General features: G+C 47.3%; 2 protein-coding genes across 5 annotated transcripts in view; one reads left to right on the top strand and one right to left on the bottom strand.

Moving 5' to 3' along the window:
- The window catches only part of FANCA (FA complementation group A), a 170,460-nt gene extending 149,042 nt beyond the window's left edge, over window positions 1–21,418 (top strand). For both annotated transcript variants that reach the window (XM_056525988.1, XM_056525989.1), the window contains 6 exons: window positions 338–394; window positions 3,379–3,487; window positions 16,228–16,294; window positions 16,371–16,491; window positions 16,564–16,665; window positions 20,566–21,418. In XM_056525988.1, coding sequence (XP_056381963.1) covers window positions 338–394; window positions 3,379–3,487; window positions 16,228–16,294; window positions 16,371–16,491; window positions 16,564–16,665; window positions 20,566–20,673 — 564 coding nt within the window. In that variant the 3' untranslated portion in view covers window positions 20,674–21,418. The remainder of the gene's footprint in view (window positions 1–337; window positions 395–3,378; window positions 3,488–16,227; window positions 16,295–16,370; window positions 16,492–16,563; window positions 16,666–20,565) is intronic.
- A 1,357-nt stretch (window positions 21,419–22,775) lies between these two features.
- ZNF276 (zinc finger protein 276) overlaps window positions 22,776–23,858 on the bottom strand; it is a 67,609-nt gene continuing 66,526 nt past the window's right edge. For 2 of the 3 annotated variants that reach the window (XM_056525993.1, XM_056525996.1), the window contains exon 11: window positions 22,778–23,423. In XM_056525993.1, the coding sequence (XP_056381968.1) occupies window positions 23,156–23,423 (268 nt within the window). In that variant the 3' untranslated portion in view covers window positions 22,778–23,155. Of the gene's footprint in view, window positions 23,424–23,858 lie in introns of all 3 variants that reach the window. The other variant, XM_056525994.1, reaches the window with a different exon arrangement.

Below are 23,858 nucleotides of genomic sequence, written 5' to 3' on the forward strand. Positions count from 1 at the left end.
CAATGTCTGAGAGTAGACTGCGAGTATGCATGGCGACTGGACATGGGGGGGGGGGGGAGAAACAGTGGGAGGCACAATATAGGGTCAGGTCATCGGTGGATCTGCAGTGTAAAATACACTGCTGATCCATTCCGTGTGACCCTACCCTAAAGGTTGCTACAGTAATTTGGCTTATGTACCACTCTCTGCACTTTGGTGAAAAGATATAGCAAAGCCTGGTTGCTATGCCAAGTACTGTGTGCTAGTTTCATTAATCTTTCCCAGTGTGTCTAAACTGGGGAATATGATCAGCTACACAATTATCCGCATGCCAATAACTTGCCTATTTTTCCGTTAGGTATTGGATTCTTTGGTGTTTTTTTCTGTTATGGATCTCATTCCTGTAATACTTAAGGTGAGGACCTAGGGGGAGATTTATTAAGGGATTTAGAGCTGTTTTTTTGCTTAAAGTCGCACAAAGAGATGAGCTGGGGGGGAATGAGCTGGAGGGGAGGGGGGGGGAGATGAGCTGGAGGAGGGGGGGGGAATGAGCTGGAGGAGGGGGGGGGAATGAGCTGGAGGAGGGGGGGGGAATGAGCTGGAGGAGGGGGGGGGAATGAGCTGGAGGAGGGGGGGGAAATGAGCTGGAGGAGGGGGGGGAAATGAGCTGGAGGAGGGGGGGGGAATGAGCTGGAGGAGGGGGGGGGAGATGAGCTGGAGGAGGGGGGGGAGATGAGCTGGAGGAGGGGGGGGAGATGAGCTGGAGGAGGGGGGGGAGATGAGCTGGAGGAGGGGGGGGAGATGAGCTGGAGGAGGGGGGGGGAGATGAGCTGGAGGAGGAGGGGGGGGGAGATGAGCTGGAGGAGGAGGGGGGGGGAGATGAGCTGGAGGAGGAGGGGGGGGGGAGATGAGCTGGAGGAGGAGGGGGGGGGGAGATGAGCTGGAGGAGGAGGGGGGGGGGAGATGAGCTGGAGGAGGAGGGGGGGGGGAGATGAGCTGGAGGAGGAGGGGGGGGGGAGATGAGCTGGAGGAGGAGGGGGGGGGGAGATGAGCTGGAGGAGGAGGGGGGGGGGGAGATGAGCTGGAGGAGGAGGGGGGGGGGAGATGAGCTGGAGGAGGAGGGGGGGGGGAGATGAGCTGGAGGAGGAGGGGGGGGGGGAGATGAGCTGGAGGAGGGGGGGGATGAGCTGGAGGAGGGGGGGGATGAGCTGGAGGAGGAGGGGGGGGGAGATGAGCTGGAGGAGGGGGGGGATGAGCTGGAGGAGGGGGGGGATGAGCTGGAGGAGGGGGGGATGAGCTGGAGGAGGGGGGGGGGATGAGCTGGAGGAGGGGGGGGGATGAGCTGGAGGAGGGGGTGGGGGGGAGATGAGCTGGAGGAGGAGGAGGGGGGGGGAGATGAGCAGGAGGAGGAGGAGGGGGGGGGGAGATGAGCTGGAGGAGGAGGAGGGGGGGGGGAGATGAGCTGGAGGAGGAGGAGGGGGGGGGAGATGAGCTGGAGGAGGAGGAGGGGGGGGGAGATGAGCTGGAGGAGGAGGAGGGGGGGGGAGATGAGCTGGAGGAGGAGGAGGGGGGGGGGAGATGAGCTGGAGGAGGAGGAGGGGGGGGGGAGATGAGCTGGAGGAGGAGGAGGGGGGGGGAGATGAGCTGGAGGAGGAGGGGGGGGGGGAGATGAGCTGGAGGAGGAGGGGGGGGGGAGATGAGCTGGAGGAGGAGGGGGGGGGGAGATGAGCTGGAGGAGGAGGGGGGGGGAGATGAGCTGGAGGAGGAGGGGGGGGGAGATGAGCTGGAGGAGGAGGGGGGGGGAGATGAGCTGGAGGAGGAGGGGGGGGGGGAGATGAGCTGGAGGAGGAGGGGGGGGGAGATGAGCTGGAGGAGGAGGGGGGGGGAGATGAGCTGGAGGAGGAGGGGGGGGGAGATGAGCTGGAGGAGGAGGGGGGGGGAGATGAGCTGGAGGAGGAGGGGGGGGGAGATGAGCTGGAGGAGGAGGGGGGGGGAGATGAGCTGGAGGAGGAGGGGGGGGGAGATGAGCTGGAGGAGGAGGGGGGGGGAGATGAGCTGGAGGAGGAGGGGGGGGGAGATGAGCTGGAGGAGGAGGGGGGGGGAGATGAGCAGGAGGAGGAGGGGGGGGGAGATGAGCAGGAGGAGGGGGGGGGGGAGATGAGCAGGAGGAGGGGGGGGGGGAGATGAGCTGGAGGAGGGGGGGGGGAGATGAGCAGGAGGAGGGGGGGGGGAGATGAGCTGGAGGAGGGGGGGGGAGATGAGCTGGAGGAGGAGGAGGGGGGGGGAGATGAGCTGGAGGAGGAGGAGGGGGGGGGGGAGATGAGCTGGAGGAGGAGGAGGGGGGGGGGGAGATGAGCTGGAGGAGGAGGAGGGGGGGGGGAGATGAGCTGGAGGAGGAGGAGGGGGGGGGAGATGAGCTGGAGGAGGAGGAGGGGGGGATGAGCTGGAGGAGGGGGGGGGGGGGAGATGAGCAGGAGGAGGAGGGGGGGGGGGAGATGAGCAGGAGGAGGAGGGGGGGGGGGGGGAGATGAGCAGGAGGAGGAGGGGGGGGGGAGATGAGCTGGAGGAGGAGGGGGGGTGGGAGATTTAAACATTTTAATAAAAAAATAAATAAATAATGAAAATATATTAGAGATATGTTGTAGTACATATGTACTACAACATATAAAAAAAAAAAAAAGTTGATGACAGTGCCCATTAAATGGTTTTTGCTTGTGTGCAAAAAAAAGGTATTCAAAAGTGATTAGTTTTTTGCTTATGTAAGCCAAATTTATCAACCCCCTGTGATAGTATAATAAAGGTGTCATACATAAGCAAAACCAAAAGCAAGAAAAAATGCCTAGAGAACTCGCTTACCAAAGCAACAATGACAAATGTCCCCGCTAGATTCTATCATGTTAAAATTGAGTCTCCTGTCACTGCAATTTAGTTGTTGTTAGTTCAGCAAATTGTATGCCTAAATCTTATATACTTTCTGTATCAATTCCTTGTGGTTTGCAAGATCTCTGCTTTGTGGCATTCAGAAAAAACATTTGTAATGTGATGATCACAAAGGTGCACAGTTGCAAAGGGAGCTCTGATAACAAGCAATGTACCTACGTGGAAATCACATGACCTTAATAGATCTGTATCCTCTAAAAGTAATACATTGAAGTCTCCCATTGAACTGAATGTGGTCAGTCAAAAAAATGAGTGTAGAACATCTTATAATACAAAGTAGAAAGCTTTAGTTACAAGAACTGGATATCTGCTTTTCATAATATGGTCTACTGTTTTGCAATACGTTTACATTGGGCACTGAGTTCTTCTGACTGTGCTGTCTACAAAAGAGTATGTGGACAGGGGTCAGAAACAACCAAAAAAATGCATAATTCATTTATCTTTTGTGTTTTCTGGTAGGAGGGAGAAAAACCTAAAAAAAAAATTGAAAATTGTCTGGTTATCATAAATTGTCTGGAGGAAAGAGGAGGCAGCTGGGTGACAGCCTTTCAGCCCAAAAAGGAAAAACGTAAGTAGAATTAATGGTCAACCACGTTTTAGTATATGTATTGCAGCAACAAAATCAGGATATCATTCAGTTTAAGTGAACAGAACATTGCTCACCTTAGATATTAAATCCGTCCAGGTATTGTGGTCTTATTACAGCTGCCTGAAATAAGACTTTGGGCAGCTTTCAACACTGGTCATCTTTTGGCAGGATACTATGCAAACTGCATTGCCATCATTGGAGATAACGCATGTCTGTGCAGTCATAGCGCCAATAGATTATTGCAGCACTTGCTGCACACTAAATGTCTTCCCAGAACTTTGCCAATAATTTCCTCTGTAGTATACAGCAGCTAATAAGTACTGGAAGGATTAAGAATTTTTAAAAGAATTTACAAATCTGTTTAACTTTCTGGCACCAGTTTATTAATCCCTTAAGGACTCAGCACATCTGGGCCTTAAGGACTAGGACAATTAAATTTTTACGTTTTCGTTTTTTCCTCCTTGCCTTCAAAAAATCATAACTTTTATATTTTCATCCACAGAATAGTATGAGGGCTTGTTTTTTGCGCGACCAGTTGTCTGTTGTAATGCCATCACTCACTTTACCATAAAATGTATGGCGCAACCCAAAAATACTATTTGTGTGGGGAAATTAAAAAGAAAACCGCAATTTTTCAAATTTTGGAAGATTTTGTTTTCACGCCGTACAATTACGGTAAAAATGACATGTGTTCTTTATTCTTTGGGTCAATACGATTAAAATGATACCCATGATAATATACTTTTCTATTACTGTTGCGCTTAACAAAAATCGCAAACTGTTTAACCAAATTAGTACGTTTAAAATCCCCCTATTTTGAAGACCTATAACTTTTTCATTTTTCCATATAAGCGGCGGTATGAGGGCTAATTTTTTGCGCTGTGATCTGTACTTTTTATTGATACCATATTTGCTTATATAAAACTTTTAATAAACTTTTAATAAACTTTTTTAAACTTTTTTTTTATACATTTTTTTGGGAATAAAATTTTTTTTTAAAAAAAGCAGCTATTTTGGACATTTTTTTTTTCTTTTTACGTTCACGCTGTTCACCGTACGGTATCATTAACATTTTATTTTAATAGTTGGGATATGTACGCACGCAGCGATCCCAAATATATGTATATGGAAGTTTTTTTTTACACTTCTTGGGGGTGAAATAGGGAAAATGGGACAATTTACGTTTTTATTGGGGGAAGGGGTTTTCCACATTTTTTTTACTTTAACTTTTTTTACTTTCATTTTTTACACTTTAATAGTCCCCATGGGGGACTATTTATAGCAATCATTCGATTGCTAATACCGTTCAGTGCTATGTATAGAACATAGCACTGATCAGTCATCTTCTGGTCTGCTCGATCGCAGACCAGAGCAGAAGGCCCCAAGAGACGGCCGGAGCAAGGTGAGGGGATCTCCGGCTGCCATGCTGGATGATCGGATCGCCGCGGCAGCGCTTTGGGCGATCCGAGCATCCATTTAAAGTACCGCAATGCTGCAGATACCGTGATCTGTATTGATCACGGCATCTGAGGGGTTGATCACGGATGTCTGCCATTTCGGGCGGGTCCCTGGCTGCTATCAGTAACCGGGACCTGCCGCGCATGACGCGAGCATCTCTTTGCCGCTCGTGGTTATGCATAGGATGTAAATGTACATCCTAGTGTGTTAAGTACCAGCTCACCAGGACGTACATTTACGTCCTGCATCGTTAAGGGGTTAAGAGAAAAAAATTCCACCGGAGTATCCCTTTAACCCCCTTAAGGACTGAGCCCTTTTTCACCTTAAGGACCCTTTTTTGCAAATCTGACCACTGTCAATTTATGCATTACTAACTCTGGGATGCTTTTACAGAATATTCTGATTCCGAGATTGTTTTTTCGTGACATATTCTACTTTATGATAGTGGTAAATTTTCATCGTTACTTGCATCATTTCTTGGTGAAAAATTCAAAAATTTCATGAAAATTTAGCATTTTTCTAACTTTTAATCTCTGCTTGTAAGGAAAATGGATATTGCAAATAAATTATATATTGATTCACATATACAATATGTCTACTTAATATTTGCATCATGAAGTTGACATGTTTTTACTTTTGAAAGACACCAGATGGCTTTAAAGTTCAGCAGCAATTTTCCACAAAATTTTCAAAATTGGAATTTTTCAGGGACCAGTTCAGTTTTGAAGTGGATTTGAGGGGTCTTCTTATTAGATATACCCCATATACTCCCCCCCCCAAAGTATTCAAAATGACATTCAGAAATTGTGTTAACCCTTTAGGTGTTTCACAGGGATAGTATAGGGATACTCGCATGTTCTTGTAGACCCAGTTTTTGAAAATTTACAAGGGGTAAAAGGAGAAAAAGACCCCCAAAATTTGTAACCCAATTTCTCTTGAGTAAGGAAATACCTCATATGTGTATGTCAAGTGTTCGGCGGACGCAGTAGAGGGCTCAGAAGGGAAGGAGTGACAATGGGATTTTGGAGAGTGAGATTTTGGGGGGCATGTCACATTTAGTAAGCCCCTATGGTGCCAGAACAGCAGAAAAACCCCCACGTGGCATACCATTTTGGAAACCCCCCCCCCCCAAGGAATGTAACAAGGGGTCCGCTGAGCCTTAACACCCCACATGTGTTTGATGACTTTTCGTTAATGTCGGATGTGTAAATGAATTTATTAATTTTTTTCACTAAAATGCTGGTTTTCCCCCAAATTTTACATTTTTACAAGGGGTTATAGGAGAAAATGCCCCCCAAAATTTGTAACCCCATCTCTTCTGTGTATGGAAATACCCCATGTGTGGACGTCAAGTGCTCTGCTGGCGCACTACAATGCTCAGAAGAGAAGTCGTCACATTTGGCTCTTGGAAAGCAAATTTTGCTGAAATTGTTTTTGGGGGCGCATGTCGAATTTGGGAAACCCCTATCGTGCCAGAACAGCAAAAAAAAACAAAAAACACATGGCATACTATTTTGTAAACTACACCCCTCAAGGAATGTAACAAGGCGTACAGTGAGCCTTAACACCCCACAGGTGCTTGACAAAGTGAAAATGAAAAATTAGCTTTTTTTCACTAAAATGCTGGTGTTACCCCAAATTTTTCATTTTCACAAGGGGTAATTGGAGAAAAAGCCTCCCAAAATGTGTAACCCCATTTCTTCTGAGTATGGAAATACCCCATATGTGGATGTACAGTGCTCTGCGGGCGAACTACAATGGTCAGAAAAGGAGGAGCGCCATTGAGCATTTGGTGAGAGAATTTGGTTGGAATAGAAGTGGGAGGCCATGTGTGTTTACAAACCCCCATGGTGCCAGAATAGTGGACCTACCACCACCACCACATGTGACCCAATTTTGGAAACTACACCTCTCACAGAATTTAATAAGGGGTGCAATGAACATTTACACCCCACTGGCGTTTTACAGATCTTTGGAACAGTGGGCTGTGCAAATGAAAAATAACATTTTTCATTTTCACGGACCACTGTTCCAAAAATCTGTCAGACACCTGTGGGGTGTAAATGCTCATTGCACCCCTTATTACATTACGTGAGGGGTATAGTTTCCAAAATGGGGTCACGTGGGGGTCCACTGTTCTGGCACTATGGGGGCCTTGTAAACACACATGGCCTTCAATTTCAGACACCCTCTCTTGCCAAAATCCCAACGGTGCTCCTTCTCTCCTGAGCATTGTAGTGCACCCGCAGAGCACTTTACATCCACATATGGGGTATGTTCTTACTCAGAAGAAATGGGGTTACAAATTAATTTTTTATTTTTTTTTGGGGGGGGGGGGGGGTCTTTTTTTTTTCCTATTCTGGCTACTCTGGCTCTCCTGAGCCACGTACCAGGTCGGGGTCTCCCTCTTCCAGGGCTGCCTCCACTCGTTCGCACTCTCCTGGAGAGCTAGCGGTCGAGGGTTCCGATTCGCCGTCCGATTCGGAGGACCGTTCGGACTCAGTGGACACGGTGAACTCATTGGTTATGGCCATAAGAGACACCTTTAACCTAGAGGACCCAGGAACTTCGCACGCAGCTCTAGAAGTATCCTTTCATCGTGCCCAACCAGCACCCAAAGTGTTCAGCTCTCACGCTGAATTTGAGGCCATTCTAGAATCTGCCTGGAAGCACCCTGAGAAGTTGTTTCAGGGACTGAAGAAAGTCCAAGCGCAATATCCTTTCGCCAAGGACCTTGTCACCAAAGTGACTTCCCCTCCGTCGGTGGATCCTCCGGTTTCCCGCCTATCTAAAGCTACTACTTTGCCGCTGGCGGATGCAGCTGCCTTCAAGGATCCTGCAGACAAAAAGGTTGAGTCGTTAGTGAAGTATGCCTTTGAAGCTGCAGGTTCTTCCCTGCTTCCTGCCTTTGCCTCCACCTGGGTGTCTAAGGCCCTCTCGGTTTGGCATTCCCAACTCCGTCAGGGCATTCTTTTAGGTTCTCCCCCGGAAGAACTGTCTGCTCTGGCCCTCCAATGCTCGAAAGCTGGAGATTTCCTCTGTTCTGCTTCCTTGCACTCAGCTCGCTGCGCTGACTTTGCCACCGGTAACCTAGTGGCCCTCAGTCGTTCCATTTGGCATAAAACTTGGAACGCGGATGCTGCATCTAAGAAGTCTCTCACCGAGATTCCTTTTACTGGTTCCCGACTTTTTGGCAAGTGCCTGGATGAGATTATCTCTGAGGCGACAGGGCAAGAGCTCAATATTACCTCAAAACAAGTCTAGCATTTCTTTCCGCAGGAAGTCTTCTTCCTTTCGGTCCTTTCGGACATCTGGCCCCTCTAAAGGGTCCAGCCAGGCGCCTCCACGGGACAAGAAGGTTCCCTTTTTCAAGGCGCGTCCCTCGTGGAAGTCGGACACCAACTGTCCCGACCGTTTTGCGGCCAAATCGGGCAACCCCAAACCCACTTCTGCATGAAGGGACTCCCCCACCCGCAGCTTTTTCTCGGGTGGGAGGTCACCTCTTGCTTTTTCGAGACGTTTGGACCACGCACATTCAGGACTCCTGGGTCAGGGACGTGGTGTCCAACGGATACCAGATAGAATTAGCCTCCCTTCCGAGGGATTGTTTTTTCCAGTCCCTTGCTCCCCGATCTCCCTCGCTTGCGAGGGATTTCGGGAGGCTCTTCAGTCCCTTCTCGTTCAGGGTGTCATTGTCCCGGTTCCTTCAAGGGAACGCTTTCTGGGTTTTTATTCCAATCTTTTCGTGGTTCCCAAGAAAAACGGTTCTGTGCGGCCAATGCTGGATCTCAAACGTCTCAACCAACATCTTATCCGCCATTTCAGTATGGAATCTCTCCGTTCGGTGGTGGCATCTATGGATCAAGGGGAGTTTCTTTCCTCAGTGGACATCAAGGATGCCAACCTCCACGTTCCAATTTTTCCGGGACACCAGCGGTACCTCCGCTTTGCGGTTCAGGAAGGTCATTATCAATTTGTGGCTCTCCCCTGCGGTCTGACCACAGCGCCACGAGTCTTTACCAAGATTCTGGCGCCTGTGGTAGCTCTGTTACGGTCAAGAGGGGTCTCAGTGATGCCCTACTTAGACTACCTCATCAAGGCCTCCACCAGAGCCTCGCTCTTCAGACCTTATGTCACTTCGGGTGGATGGTCAACCGAGACAAGTCAGTTCTCTCCCCCACCCAGTCTCTGGTCTTCTTGGGGCTTCAGTTCGACTAGGCCTCAGATCAGATTCGCTTCCCACCGGACAAACGTCTGGCCCTCTTGTCGGGAGTCTGCTCCCTCCGGATACCATCCCCGGTCACCATCCGTACTTGCATGGAAGTCCTGGGTCGGATGGTGGCAGTACCCTTTGCCCAGTTTCATTACCATCCTCTTCAGCTGGTGATTCTTTCACGATGGGACAGGTCCCCTCTCTCTCGATCGCAAGATTGCTCTCCCTCTCCGGACCCGTCGGTCTCTGCACTGGTGGCTCCGCTCCCCCTTCTTCTTCAGGGGCGTTCGTTCCTCCCCCTCCACTGGCAGGTGGTCACGACGGATTCCAGCCTGTCGGGCTGGGGGGGTGTTTTCAGGGATCAGACGGTTCAAGGCCTCTGGCCTCCCCAAGTAGACCTTATTTCCATAAACCTCCTGGAACTGAGGGCGATTTATCTTTGTCTGAAGCATTGGGAGTCCCTGCTTCAGGGCCACCCTGTCCGTGTCCAGTCGGACAACGCCACGGCTGTGGCGTAAATCAATCGGCAGGGTGGCACTTGCAGCTCAGCAGCCATGTCCGAGGTGACAAAGATCCTCCTCTGGGCGGAACAAGTAGTTCCAACCATTTCAGCAATTCACATTCCGGAAGTGCTCAACTGGGAAGCGGATTTCCTCAGTCGGTCCTCAGCCGACCCCGGAGAGTGGTCTCTTCTTTCGGAGGTGTTCACGCAGATTTGCGACCTCTGGGGGTCCCCAGACGTGGACCTCTTCGCATCTCGACACAACCGGAAAATTCCGACGTTTGTGTCAAAGTCCAGGGATGCCCTAGTAATTCCGTGGTCGGGCTTCGTACTGCCCTACCTGTTCCCTCCTTTCCCCCTCCTTCCCAGGGTCCTGAGGAAGCTCAAGGCGGAAGGAGTCCCCGCCATTCTGGTGGCTCCAGACTGGCCTTGAAGGGCATGGTATGCCGACGTGGTCTGGTTTCTGAACGACTTTCCGTCTTCCACTTCGTCCAGACCTACTGTCACAGGGTCCTCTTTGCCACCCCAATTTACAGTCGCTGCATTTGATGGCGTGGCGGTTGAGACCGCGGTTCTATGGGCCCGCGGCTTCTCTTCCCAGGTTGTAATTCGCACCATGCTCAGGGCTCGCAAGCCCTCCTCTGCAAAAATTTATCACCGTACCTGGCGGGCTTACTTTCGTTGGTGCGAAGCTCGGACCTTTTCTTCAGTTACCTTTTCCGTTCCCAGTCTCCTCTCCTTTTTGCAGTCGGGGTTGGAACAAGGGCTGGCTCTCAGCTCCATTAAGGGTCAGGTTTCGGCCCTTTCCATTCTCTTTCAGCGTCCTCTGGCTTCCAATTCGCATGTCCGGACCTTCCTTCAGGGTGGGGCACATGCTGCCCCCCCCCCCCCCCCCTTACCGATCCCCTTCTTCTCCTCCTTGCGACTTGAACTTAGTTCTAGGCCCTCTTCAGGACGCACCCTTTGAGCCTCTTAGGGAGGTTCCCCTTCGCCTACTATCTTGGAAAGTGGCTTTTCTTATAGCTATTCCTTCCATTAGGAGATTATCTGAACTGGCAGCTCTTTCCTGCCGTCCTCCTTTCCTGATAATTCATCAGGACAAGGTTGTTTTCTGGCCAGATCCGTCCTTCTTACCTAAGGCCCTTCTTCTCAACGAGGACATCGTCCTTCCATCCTTTTGTCCCGCTCCTTCTCATCCCAGGGAGCGCCTGCTCCACAAATTGGATGTGGTACAGGCTGTTCGGACTTATCTTTCTGCGATTCTTTTTTCGTCCTTACGGAAGATCGTCGGAAGGGACAGCCTGTTTCCAAGGCCACCATTTCTAGGTGGATCTGATGTGCTATTTCGGAAGCTTACCGCTGTAAGGGGAAGATCCCACCCTTCAGGGTTTTGGCTCATTCCGCCCGCTCTGTGGGAGCATCCTGGGCTCTCCGAAACAAGGCTTGGGCCTTGCAGATCTTTAAAGCGGACCCCTGGTCGTCTTTGCACACTTTTTCGAGATTCTACCAGGTTCATACTTTCGCATCGGCTGATGCTAGTCTGGGCTGTAAAGTGTTGCAGGCGGCGGTGGTACAGCCGACTGCCTGACCTGTTTTTTCACTGCCCACCCAAGGGACGGCTTTGGTACGTCCCAGAGTCTGTGTCCCCCAATGGAGCCGATAGAGAAAAGGAGATTTTTTAGACTTGCTGTAAAAGCTCTTTCTCGAAGGATCCATTGGGGAACACAGCTCTCGCCCTTTTCTGGGGTTCCTTTTCTGTTATCTGTCCAAGGGAGTGTTCAGTTATTTTTTCTTCTGGTTCTCGGACAGTTCATGTTTCTTTTCCTTTGACCTGTCGGTCTCCTCCTATTGCTCTGAGACTAAACTGAATTGCTCAGTGGCCTGGAGGCGGGTATATCCTGCTGGGAGGAGCTGACTTTTTGGTTACCATAGTGTCAAGCTTCCTAGAGACATCAGCATATACCCAGAGTCTGTGTCCCCCAATGGATCCTTCGAGAAAGAGATTTTACGGTAAGTCTAAAAAATCTTCTTTTTTTTTTCACTAAAATGCTGGTGTTACCCCAAATTTTTCATTTTCACAAGGGGTAATTGGAGAAAAAGCCTCCAAAAATTTGTAACCCCATTTCTTCTGAGTATGGAAATACCCCATATGTGGATGTAAAGTGCTCTGCGGGCGAACTACAATGCTCAGAAGAGGAGGAGTGCCACTGAGCATTTGGTGAGAGAATTTGGTTGGAATAGAAGTGGGAGGCCATGTGTGTTTACAAAGCCCCCCGTGGTGCCAGAACAGTGGACCGCCCCCCCCCCCCCCCACGTGACCCCATTTTGGAAACTACACCTCTCACAGAATTTAATAAGGGGTGCAGTGAACATTTACACCCCACTGGCGTTTGACAGATCTTTGGAACAGTGGGCTGTGCAAATGAAAAATAACATTTTTCATTTTCACGGACCACTGTTCCAAAAATCTGTCAGACACCTGTGGGGTGTAAATGCTCACTGCACCCCTTATTACATTACGTGAGGGGTATAGTTTCCAAAAAGGGGCCACGTGGGGGGGGGGGGGTCCACTGTTCTGGCACTATGGGGGCTTTGTAAACACACATGGCCTTCAATTTCAGATACCTTCTCTTTCCAAAATCCCAATGGTGCTCCTTCTCTTCTGAGCATTGTAGTGCACCCGCAGAGCACATCCACATATGGGGTATGTTTTTACTCAGAAGAAATGGGGTTAATTTTTTTTTTCCTATTCTCCCTTGTGAAAATGAAAAATGTAGGGTAACACCAGCATTTTAGTGAAAAATTTTTTTTTTTCATTTTCATATCCAACTTTAACGAAAATTTGCCAAACACCTGTGAGGTGTTAAGGCTCACTATACCCCTTGTTACATTCCGTGAGGGGTGTAGTTTCCAAAATGGGGTCACATGTGGGTATTTATTGTTTTGCGTCTATGTCAGAACCGCTGTAAAATCAGCCACCCCTGTACAAATCACCAATTTAGACCTCAAATGTACATTGTGCACGCTCACTTCTGAGCCTTGTTGTGCACCCACAGAGCACTTTACGCCCACATATGAGGTATTTCCGTACTCAGGAGAAATTGCGTTACACATTTTTTTTTTCCCTTTTACCGCTTGTGAAAATTAAAAGTATGGGGCAACACCAGCATGTTAGTGTACATTTTTTTACACTAACAGGCTGGTGTAGACCCCAACTTTACCTTTTCATAAGGGGTAAAAGGAGAAAAAGCCTCCCAAAAATTGTAACGCAATTTCTCCCGAGTACGGAGATACCCCATAAGTGACCCTAAACTGTTACTTTGAAATACGACAGGGCTCCGAAGTGAGAGAGCGCCATGCGCATTTGAGGACTAAATTGGAGATTTGAATCCGCCACAAAAATACCCTACGGCAGTGTTTCCCAAACAGGGTGTCTCCAGCTGTTGCAAAACTCCCAGCATGCCTTGACAGTCGGTGGCTGTCCGGTAATACTGTGAGTTGTTGCTGTTTTTCAACAGCTGGAGGCTCCATTTTGGAAACAGTGCCATACAAGATTATGTAGTGCTTTACTTTTTATTTTGTGTAGTGTTTTTAGGATACATTCACACAGGCTGAGGTTTACAGTGAGTTTCTTTGCTGGGAGTTTGAGCTGCGGCGGAAAATTTGCTGCATCTCAAACTTGCAGCAGAACTCGCTGTAAACCCACCATTGTGAATGTATCCTGTACATTCACATGGGGGGGCATGAGGGGACCCCCGCCGGAACAGGGCAAGGTAGGAGACCCCCGCCGGTGCCGATCTCCGCTCCGATCGCCGTCCCTAGCAGGTCCATGATTGATCTGTCGTTCCGACCGATCAATCACGTGATCGCAAGGCGGCACCTGTGCCACCTCACTCCTGCTGAGTAAGGGTGAATGGGGCTGTCTCGGAATAAGTACTATACTATAACATGCACCCCTGAAATTTTTCAAGAAAATTAAGTATTTCTCACAGAAAAGGATTGCAGTAACACATATTTTGCTATAAACATGTTTTGTTTTTGTTTTTTTACCTTTGTGTGTATTGGAACTAAACCAAAAAAGGGATAAAAAAAAGCAAATTGGACATAATGTCACACGAAACTCCAAAAATGGGCTGGAAAAAGTTATTGACACCCTTTCGAAATTGTGGAAAAATAAGATAGTTTCATGTGATGATCCTTTAACCCCTTAAGGACCAAGAACGTCCGCGTCCGTCCTAGCTACCTGGCAGTTAAGGACCAAGTACGTACGTGTACGTCCGTGGGAATTTCGATTCCTGCCGGGCGGGGACCAGTCCGTGCAAATGCCCAGGGGGGGTCATCAGACCATCCTCCCCCCCCCCCCCCCCAATGTTGGCAATCGCCGCAAATCGACGGTGAATTCACACCGGCGATTTGCGCCGATTCTGGTGATGCGGGTCATGTGTGACCCGCTGACCCGGAGATACATGGTGATCGGGGGTGTAAAAATTCACCCCGCCCCCCTCCAACAGGTCCACTAGGGTCCACCGCAGTTTCTTCAGCGTGACAGGGCGCTGCGATTTCTCCCCCCTTGTTTTTTTTTTTTTTGCCGCAGCGTTTTCCCCCCCAATCTAACGGTGTGATTTATAATCACACACCGTTATATATAAAGTCATATCAAGCACACACTACAAGCATCCCACCATGATGCAGTCTGCAGGGCTACAAGGGATGCCGACCCTGCATGACCTGACTTAGGCTCCGGAACAGCGAGGCTTTGGTAGCTTGAGTGACTGCTGGAGCTCAGAAAAAATGGCGGGAGATTCGAACACCTGCCGCTTTATGCCAGATACTGTGGCTTCCGCCAACGACACATACACCCCGCCTTGACTTGCAGGGGGCATTATATATATTCAAGCCCCCTCACAGAAAGTCCTGTACGCCCCACCTCGAGATGCAGGGGCATTGTAAACTCACACCCCTCGCACAAATACAGCCTTAACAGGCTTAAAGCTTACCCTTCCTGCCAATGACAAGGGAAGACCAGGACCAAAGTCGGACTTCAGTATTAGACAGGAGGGGCTCTAGATAAAAGGGGAGAAAGTCTGCCAAGGAGACAGAAACCTTCACCCCCAAATAGCATAACCTGTTCACCACCTGCAAACTGACCGGAAGGGAAGATGGAAGGGCCACTTCACTCAAAAAAGGCATTAAGGATGATTTGGCCCAGTTGACCCACAGGCCAGAAAAGGAGCCAAACAATGAGCTCAGGGAGCCCTCAACATCTTCCAGATAGACCAGGGTATTGTCAGCGTACATAGAAACTTTCTCCATGGACCCTCATGGTGGGAGTGGGCTAGCACTCCTCTGTGCTCTCTCCTGTCTGATAGGACTCCTCTGTGATCTCTCCTGTCTGATAAGACTCCTCTGTGCTCTCTCCTGTCTGATAGTGCTCCTCTGTCCTCTCTCCTGTCTGATAGTGCTCCTCTGTCCTCTCTCCTGTCTGATAGTGCTCCTCTGTCCTCTCTCCTGTCTGATAGTGCTCCTCTGTCCTCTCTCCTGTCTGATAGTGCTCCTCTGTCCTCTCCTGTCTGATAACTCTCCCCTGTGCTCTCTCCTGTCTGATAGCGCTCCTCTGTGCTCTCTCCTGTATATTAGGACTCCTCTGTGCTCTCTCCTGTCTGATAGGACTCCTCTGTGCTCTCTCCAGTCTGATAGTGCTCCTCTGTCCTCTCTCCTGTCTGATAGTGCTCCTCTGTCCTCTCCTGTCTGATAACTCTCCCCTGTGCTCTCTCCTGTCTGATAGCGCTCCTCTGTGCTCTCTCTTGTCTGATAGTACTTCTCTGTGCTCTCTCCTGTCTGATAGGACTCCTTTGTGCTCTCTCCTGTCTGATAGTACTTCTCTGTGCTCTCTCCTGTCTGATAGCACTCCTATGTGCTCTCTCTTGTCTGATAGTACTTCTCTGTGCTCTCTCCTGTCTGATAGTACTCCTGTGTGCGCTCTACCTGTCTGATAGTACTTCTGTGCTCTCTCCTGTCTGATAGGACTCCTTTGTGCTCTCTCCTGTCAGATAGCACTCCTCTGTGCTCTCTTCTGTCTGATAGGACACCTTTGTGCTCTCTCCTGTCTGATAGTACTTCTCTGTGCTCTGTCCTGTCTGATAACACTCCTCTGTGCTCTCTCCTGTCTGATAACACTCCTCTGTGCTCTCTCCTGTCCGATAGCGCTCCTCTGTGCTCTCTTCTGTCCGATAGCGCTCCTCTGTGCTCTCTCCTGTCCGATAGCGCTCCTCTGTGCTCTCTCCTGACCGATAGCGCTCCTCTGTGCTCTCTCCTGTCTGATAGGACTCCTCTGTGCTCTCTCCTGTCCTATCAGACACACAAAGGAGTGCTAGCCCACCCTCACTTACTGGACTTTGTCCATGCCTGTGCTTGTATAACATATAAAAAGATTTTGAATCTGATAGTGTCCATTTTAGATGTGAAACATATTTGATCCTGCTTTGTTTAATTGCAATCATTTCAATTAAAATGAATCTGAAATAATATAAATGTGTTTACTCTCAGATATGATCCTTCTTTACCAGACCGCCTCTGACGAGTTCTGTAACTTGCTTCCTCTGGCTTTTTTCAGGCAAGTTCTCTAGGAGCTGGGGTTGTATTGTATTCTCCACTTTGCAGATGTCTTATGTTTCTGCTTCCAATTACAGTTTGGCTCCTTGTCTACCAATGGACAGGGCAGAAGTGCAGCAGGACTTTGTGTGTGTTACACTGGAGATGTATAGCAGATTTCTCCATCTCTTTATGGATGGAAATCCACTTATGGATCAGGTACAATGATCAGGTATATAGGAGACAAAACAATACATTAGGACTTATTCTAAAGCTGCTGTGTGTCTTTAGGTCAATACCAATGAGATTTTCAGTAATGGCCGCCAGTTTCTACTAAACTGTATACTGAAGTGCCCACCACCTAGCAGTGTATTAAGAAGCCGCCTTTCCCAGGTAAGCGATAAATAACACGCCAGTCACTGTTTTTATGGCATGTATCCTTTTGTTTACAGAACATCCCAAGTGAGTGTTATGCTTTCTGATTAGTAGAAATTAAAATAACCATTGCATACATCTATCAAAAGGATCATTGGTGGTGGTGGAGGAGGGTGTATTACTGTTTCTTGCATGTGCCATTAGGGACACACAAAATATATAAGCCAATGTCATTAGGAGGTGGAGACTAAGCCAAAAGTGATAGCTCCTTCAAAGTTATACCCCTCTTGCACACTAAACTAATCATGATAAGTTTAGCGGCCATTGAAGAAAGACCTCCTGCATGTATTATTTGTTGGCTGATATAATTCCCAAGTGGGGAAAGGAAACAGCAATGATTGCTGCCTCCTATGCCAAGAAGACATCAGTTATGAGGTTACACAGTGTTTCTGCCTGCTCACCAGTCTCCACCATACTCTACCAAAGAAGTCAACTTACATACAAAATGAGACCACTCAAAAAGTAAAAGGGAACCTCTCATCAACTTTGTGCTGCATAAAACTGATGCAGGCATGGTAATGCTGGAACACTATGAAATACAAGCATATCAGAGTAATCATAGTTTAAAAATGACCCAGGTAACTAGTCATGGCTGGGTTCTGGCGGCTGCTCTCCGCCCTGCCAGTACTGAGTGACTTGTCTCTCCATATACACAGACAGGGAGAGACCCCCACCCCAAGTCAAGATCGTAAATTGGTCATGAAGTCAATAGAGCCAACAGAATTTCTGTCGTACATCCATATCCAGTATGCTAACCATCTTCCCCCTCTCACTTAAGTTTTTGCCGCTTCGCAGTCAGCCCGTCCTGCCGCCTGGGCCATATCTTTGTGTAAAAAAAAATTGGAGAGTCTCCAGATCACCATGTAGACACTTTATTTTTCCACTAGATCATCACATCAACAATCTTGCCCGTGCCAATTGAAAACTGCATTCTTTCCAGAACCAGGGTGCTTAAAACATAACAGGCCAAGGTCTCTAGGCATCTGCATGTAGGCGCTGGGCAGGTTTGTGGAGGCAGTTTCATTTGTCCAGTTCTATCTCCTTCCAGGGCATTTGAAGCTAGTTTTGGATGAACTTCAGGACCCTCTTTAGCAGCCCCCTTGTTCACTTTATTGGTAGTCACTGTCACATCCATCAGATGGGCTTCAAAACTAGCTGACCTTTCCTTTGCCCGCTTCCCTCCATTTTGTCAAAGGTAGTCTTTGCCTTCCATTCTATTGAAGACATCATTCTCCCTTCTGTCCCTCCCATTCTAAGGAGAAATCCCTTCACCCTGTAGATGTGGTGTGAGCCATACATTCTATTTTTGGAGGGCCAATGTAATGGGCTTCCTGCATCCAAGGTGACCATTGCCTATGGACACAAAAGTCTAAAAGAAGAAAATATGGGCAATGGGCCATGATCCGGAAAGAGAGGCCTCTGAGGCAGGAACAGAGAACCATAGGCAATGGTCGCAATAAAGATGGGGGGGGGGAGGGATAGGGACTGCACTATACTTTGTATCAGCCAGGTGAGCACACAGCACTAGTAAACCAGGTGAATGAATGTAGACCATGTCCGGGGTGCCAGATACTAGCAGAATGTAGCAATTCCACAAAAACTAAAGTCCGTAAGGAAGAAAATAAATCTGCACTTACCGGTCAGATATCACTGAAACAACAGCACTGTGGATGCGAAAAGTTGCTGCTTTTCCAGTGATACACCCCTGCTCCCACGCTTGCAGCCGCTCTCCCTCCCTGCACAGGATTAATTTTATGCTGTAATATGGACGTTGAGCAATAAAGTCCGCATGCTGTTTGTACCTGACTGGTAAGTGCAGATATATTTTTTTCCTTTTGGACTTAAGTGTTTGTGGAATCGCTGCATTCTGCTAGTATCTGGCACCCAGACATGGTCTACAATCATTCACCTGGTTTACTAGTGCTGTGTGCTCACCTGGCTGATAAAAAGTATAGTGCAGTGCCCATCCTTTCCCATCTTTATTGCGACCATTGCCTATGGTTCTGTTCTGGTCTCACAGAGGCCTACCACTGCAGGTTAGAGTCCACTCTTTCCGGATCATGGCCCATTAAGCACCCCCCAAACAGGTGAAGTTTGCCAAAGAGCTTTGGCTCTGCAAGGCCCCTACTTGTTCTTTTTTTACACTCTGTTTTACCAGGTCCACACTTTTGCATAGACTGATTAGGGTCTCAAGCAGAGTCGGCGTTAAGGGGGGGGCCAACCGGGCAATTGCCCAGGGCCTCCATCACCCAGGGGGCCCCCTGCAGGCGGCTACAGTGTTTTGCACCTCCGGAAATGTGTGACGTGAGCCTCGCTCACTGTATGTGTTTTTGCAATGTTCTGGTATAGCATTTTTATTCAGTCACGGTATGGCGGTATTCTTTTCTGGTATAGCATTTTTATTCAGTCACGGTATGGCGGTATTCTGTTCTGGTATAGCATTTTTATTCAGTCACGGTATGGCGGTATTCTGTTCTGGTATGGCATTTTTATTCAGTCACGGTGTGGGGGGTATTGTTCTGTTCTGGTATATTGTTATTCAGTCACGGTATGGCAGTATTGTTCTGTTCTGGTATGGCGTTGTTATTCAGTCACGGTATGGTGGTATTGTTCTGTTCTGCTGCTTTGGTGGTATTTAGTCACGGTATGGTGGTATTGTTCTGTTCTGCTTTGGTGTTGTTATTTAGTCACGGTATGGTGGTATTGTTCTGTTCTGGTATGGCGTTGTTATTCAGGCACGGTATGGTGGTATTCTGTTCTGCTTTGGTGTTGTTATTTAGTCACGGTATGGTGGTATTGTTCTGTTCTGCTTTGGTGTTGTTATTTAGTCACGGTATGGTGGTATTTTTCTGCTTTGGCGTTATTTAGTCACGGTATGGTGGTGGTGTTCTTTTCTGGTATGGTGTTATTCGGTATTGTTCTGTTCTGGTATGGCGTTGTTATTCAGTCATGGTATGGTGGTATTGTTCTGTTCTGCTTTGGTGTTGTTATTTAGTCACGGTATGGTGGTATTGTTCTGTTCTGCTTTGGTGTTGTTATTTAGTCACGGTATGGTGGTGGTGTTCTTTTCTGGTATGGTGTTGTTATTCAGTCACGGTATATCGGTATTGTTCTGTTCTGGTATAGCGTTGTTATTCAGTCACGGTATGGGGGTATTGTTTACAAATGTTAGAACACATGTTTGCAGATGCTGGGGGGCGGCAAAATAAGGTTTTGCCTAGTGTGGCAAAATTTCTTGCACCAGCCCTGTTGCCCAACCCCCCCTTTTTTTTTTTTTTTCCCCCCCACCCCAGGGACTGCCTTTGGATGTCCCATGGTACCTGTGTCACATAAGATGCCAAAGAAAGGCTCGGTTTCCACACAGGTTATGTTGTAGTTTTTTTTGTTTGTTTTTTAAACTGCCACTACGGTTTTTGAGCCAAAGCCAGAAGTGTATTCAAAAGGAAGAAGTAGAATTCCTTCCTTTATATTTCACATTCCTTCTGGCTTTGGCTCAAAAACTAAACTGTCACAGCTGTCACACCCCCTCCCATAGGCTTACATTGTGGGGGCGGAGGGTGACGTCACACGGGGGCGTGGGCTGTGACGTCACGCAGGGCTGTGACGTCACAATGCTCCGGCCCCCGTGATCGCCAGTAATGAGACCCGGAGCGAACATGCTCTGGGGACTGATTATAACAGGGTGCTGCGTGCAAGATCACGAGACCCCCGCGATCAGGCATCTTATCCCCTATCCTTTGGATAGGGGATAAGATGTCTTAGCGCCGGAGTACCCCTTTAAGTATGAATTTTATATACCTCACAATTCTTCTAATGATAATACAACACTGTGTAAAATGATTTCCATATATTCTGCAGATAGCAGATTCCTGGGAGGAGAAGGATCCTGAGCTCTCTGCACTTCTGAAGAACCTTCTTCAACCATCACAAGAAGACAATCTATTTGATGAGCCTGATCTTTTCTAATTGTTAAACCTTGTGATGAGAGATTTTACTTTGGCATATGCTTATAATGAGGTTCTTCTACAATCACCTGCCTGTATAGGTGTTGTCCAGAGACATACATTTTTTTTCAGATGGAAAATGTTTAAAATAGAAATGAATATGAATTTTCTTTGAGTATGAAAGCTGTCCTGATTTCAGCGTTTCCACATTCATTTTATGACAGACAGTAAGTTTCCTTCTCCTCTTTGATGAAATACGTGAGGACGGCTGGCACTGTATATTAGCTAAGATAATGTGCTAAGTTAGACAGCTAACCCCCTTTATGCATTGATAAGGGAAAAGGAAGGTCTCTGACTGTATCAAAACTAAAATGGATGTGAAGGTACTAGACCCAGCACTGAAATCAGGACATAAATTTAAAGGGGTTGTCCAGCAAAAATGTTTGTCCTAAAAACATGCCCAGGCTACCTCGTTAACTGTATTTACCTTGGTTCCCTAAGGCTTTTGTACCGCTGTTTTTTACTTCTTGGTGCCGAGGTTGAATATGTCAAGAGTGCTGCTCAGCTAATCACAGCACTAGGAAATAGAGAGCCACATCTAAATAGTGGCCCAGATTTACTAAAAACATTTATTTTCATAGTAAAAAAACTTTGCTTCCATTAGAAAGAGCTTATTGTGAGCTCTTATATTTTGTCAGTTACATTTTACAGGGAGGCTGATACTGTATAGTGAAAATAAGATTAAATTTATTGCTTGAAATGTCTAATCTCAAGTTTAGTGGGAGGTTCTCATCAGTGACCGCCAGTATTCAGTGTGTGAGGGTGTATACAAACATAACTGTCAATCACTGTGTAGGTTCACCCACTACACTCAAGCTGGAAACATTACCGTCAGTGTCGCAATGCTGGTGGTTGAATGTCTAAGGCTTGCTATAGGCAGCAGAAAACAAAAAAGCGGCAGCTCAGCGGTATGTTGCAAAACAGATGACTTTATTCTTTAAAACATGATGTGGGTACAAACATGTCTGATAATCGGGAGGGGACAGATGCTTCATGCAGCGGACATGTAAGCTCTGTAGCATCTATCCCCTCCCGATTATCAGACATGTTTGCACCCGCATCATGTTCTAAAGAAGTCTGTTTTGCAACATACTGCTGAGCTGACGATCTGTTGACTTGTCTACATTCCAAGCTGAGCACCACTGGAGGACCTACAGCTGTTGCCAGGACCATACTGCACGTCAAGCAAGGGTCTTTAAGGTAGTGCCGACTATACTTTCTTTCTCTGACATTAACATGAGTGTCTAAGCTTGTTACACTAAGTGGCATTAACCTTAAGGGGGTACGCCAGAGGAAATAATTTTTATTTATTTTTTTAAATGAACTGGTGCCAGAAAGTTAAACAGATTTGTAAATCACTTCTATTAAAAAATCTTTACCCTTCCAGTACCTTTTTAGCAGCTGTATGCTACAGATGACATTCTCTTCTTTTTGAATTTCTTTTTTGTCTGGGCCACAATACTCTCTGCTGACACCTGATGCCCGTATCAGGAACTGTTCAGAGCAGGAGAAAATTCCCATTGCAAACCTATGCTGCTTTTGACAGTTCCTGGCACGGACAGAGGTGTTGGGAGAGAGCACTGTGGACAAGACCAAAAAGAAATTCGAAAATAATTTACTCTGTAGCACACAGCTGCTTAAAAGTACTGGAAGGGTAAAGAGTAAAAAAAAAAAAAAAAAATTTACAAATCTGTTTAACTTTCTGGCACCAGTTGATTTCAAAAAAAGTTTTCCACCGGAGAACCCCTTTAAGGGCTGTAACGTGTTATCCAACACTGATCCATCAACTTTTGTAAATAATTTATTTGAAAGCTTTCATACGTGATACATCATACATTTTTCACCTGTCTATGTCCACTTAGGTTAACTGGTAGGTAACTTCATCCACAGAGGGGAGGACAGCACTGCTCTGTGGTGACTTTCCCATTTATAGGCTTAGGTTACGTTCACAAGGGCAAATTTATTTGCAGGTTTCCCGCTGCGTATTTGAAAGGGGGCGGGCTCTTCTCAGCTGTCCGCAGCAGATTTTCCAAAGCTAAATTTCCGCAGCGGAAATTCAGCTGCGGAAAAGCTGCTGAAGGACAGCCAAGAAGAGCCCACCCCCTTTCAATTAAGCAGCGGGAAACCCACAAATCTGCCCGTGTGAACGTTCCCTTAGGCTGCAGCACTTGGACCTTCTGGTGTTGAAATTAGATTTCCACAAGATTATGGGAAGCTAAATTCACAGTCAGGAGAATTGCAAGGGTTTTGGTGTGTGGAACCAGCCCTACCCTTTTCACAGTGCTAGGGGACCACCAAAGAACTCAGTCGGGTGCCCTTGGAAGAGCTCACTTTGCTATGAGAACATTGCATAAAAATGTAAATCCTGTACATAAAATTTTAAAAACAATTAAAAAAAACTTGCAAGCGCTACATCTTATGATTTTCCACACACAAACAAGTCTTTAGCTAGGAAGCTGTTGTGCTGCCTCTGGCTTCAATGCTTGTCCTTCCATAGTTCCTGAGGGGTTGTCAGGCTCTGTATCTGGGGGCTTTGAGGGACTCTGGGTAAGTGGATGAACCATTGACATGTGAACATTGAGGTTATGGGCCTTTTCAAAGCGCTTCCCACACTGGTCACATGCAAATTCCAGATCTGCTTCAGCCTTGTGCTTGGTCATGTGGTATTTTAGTGAAGCCCTCTGCCTGCATTGGAAACCACACACTTCACATCTGTCATAAGAAAAAAAGGAAATATTATATTACATTACATTATTTGTAGTTATCATACTTTTACCTATCTAACGTGCCTATCTTTGCCTAAAATCATTCCAAATCTGCAGTTTTATGTCCATAGCTCCTACGCAGATCTGTTTATCTTGGTGGTTACAGAATACAAACATTGTGTAGTCTGGTCCTGCAGTCACAGTATTTAAATTCCACTCCATTTTGCGGATACAAATTTCATTAGGAAAATATGAAAAGTGTAAAAAAAAAATGTATATATATAAAAAAAAAAAAAAATGTATTAGGGGGAGGAGCTTTTATATATTAATCACCCCATTTTGCTAATTGAAAAAAATATATATAAACCTGGTAACCAACGTGAATATAATAAGAAAAATGAGCCCTTATACAACCCCGCAAAAATGGAAAAAGTTAAGTTAT

Source organism: Hyla sarda, chromosome 6, assembly GCF_029499605.1.
Source record: "Hyla sarda isolate aHylSar1 chromosome 6, aHylSar1.hap1, whole genome shotgun sequence".
NCBI lineage: Eukaryota > Metazoa > Chordata > Amphibia > Anura > Hylidae > Hyla > Hyla sarda.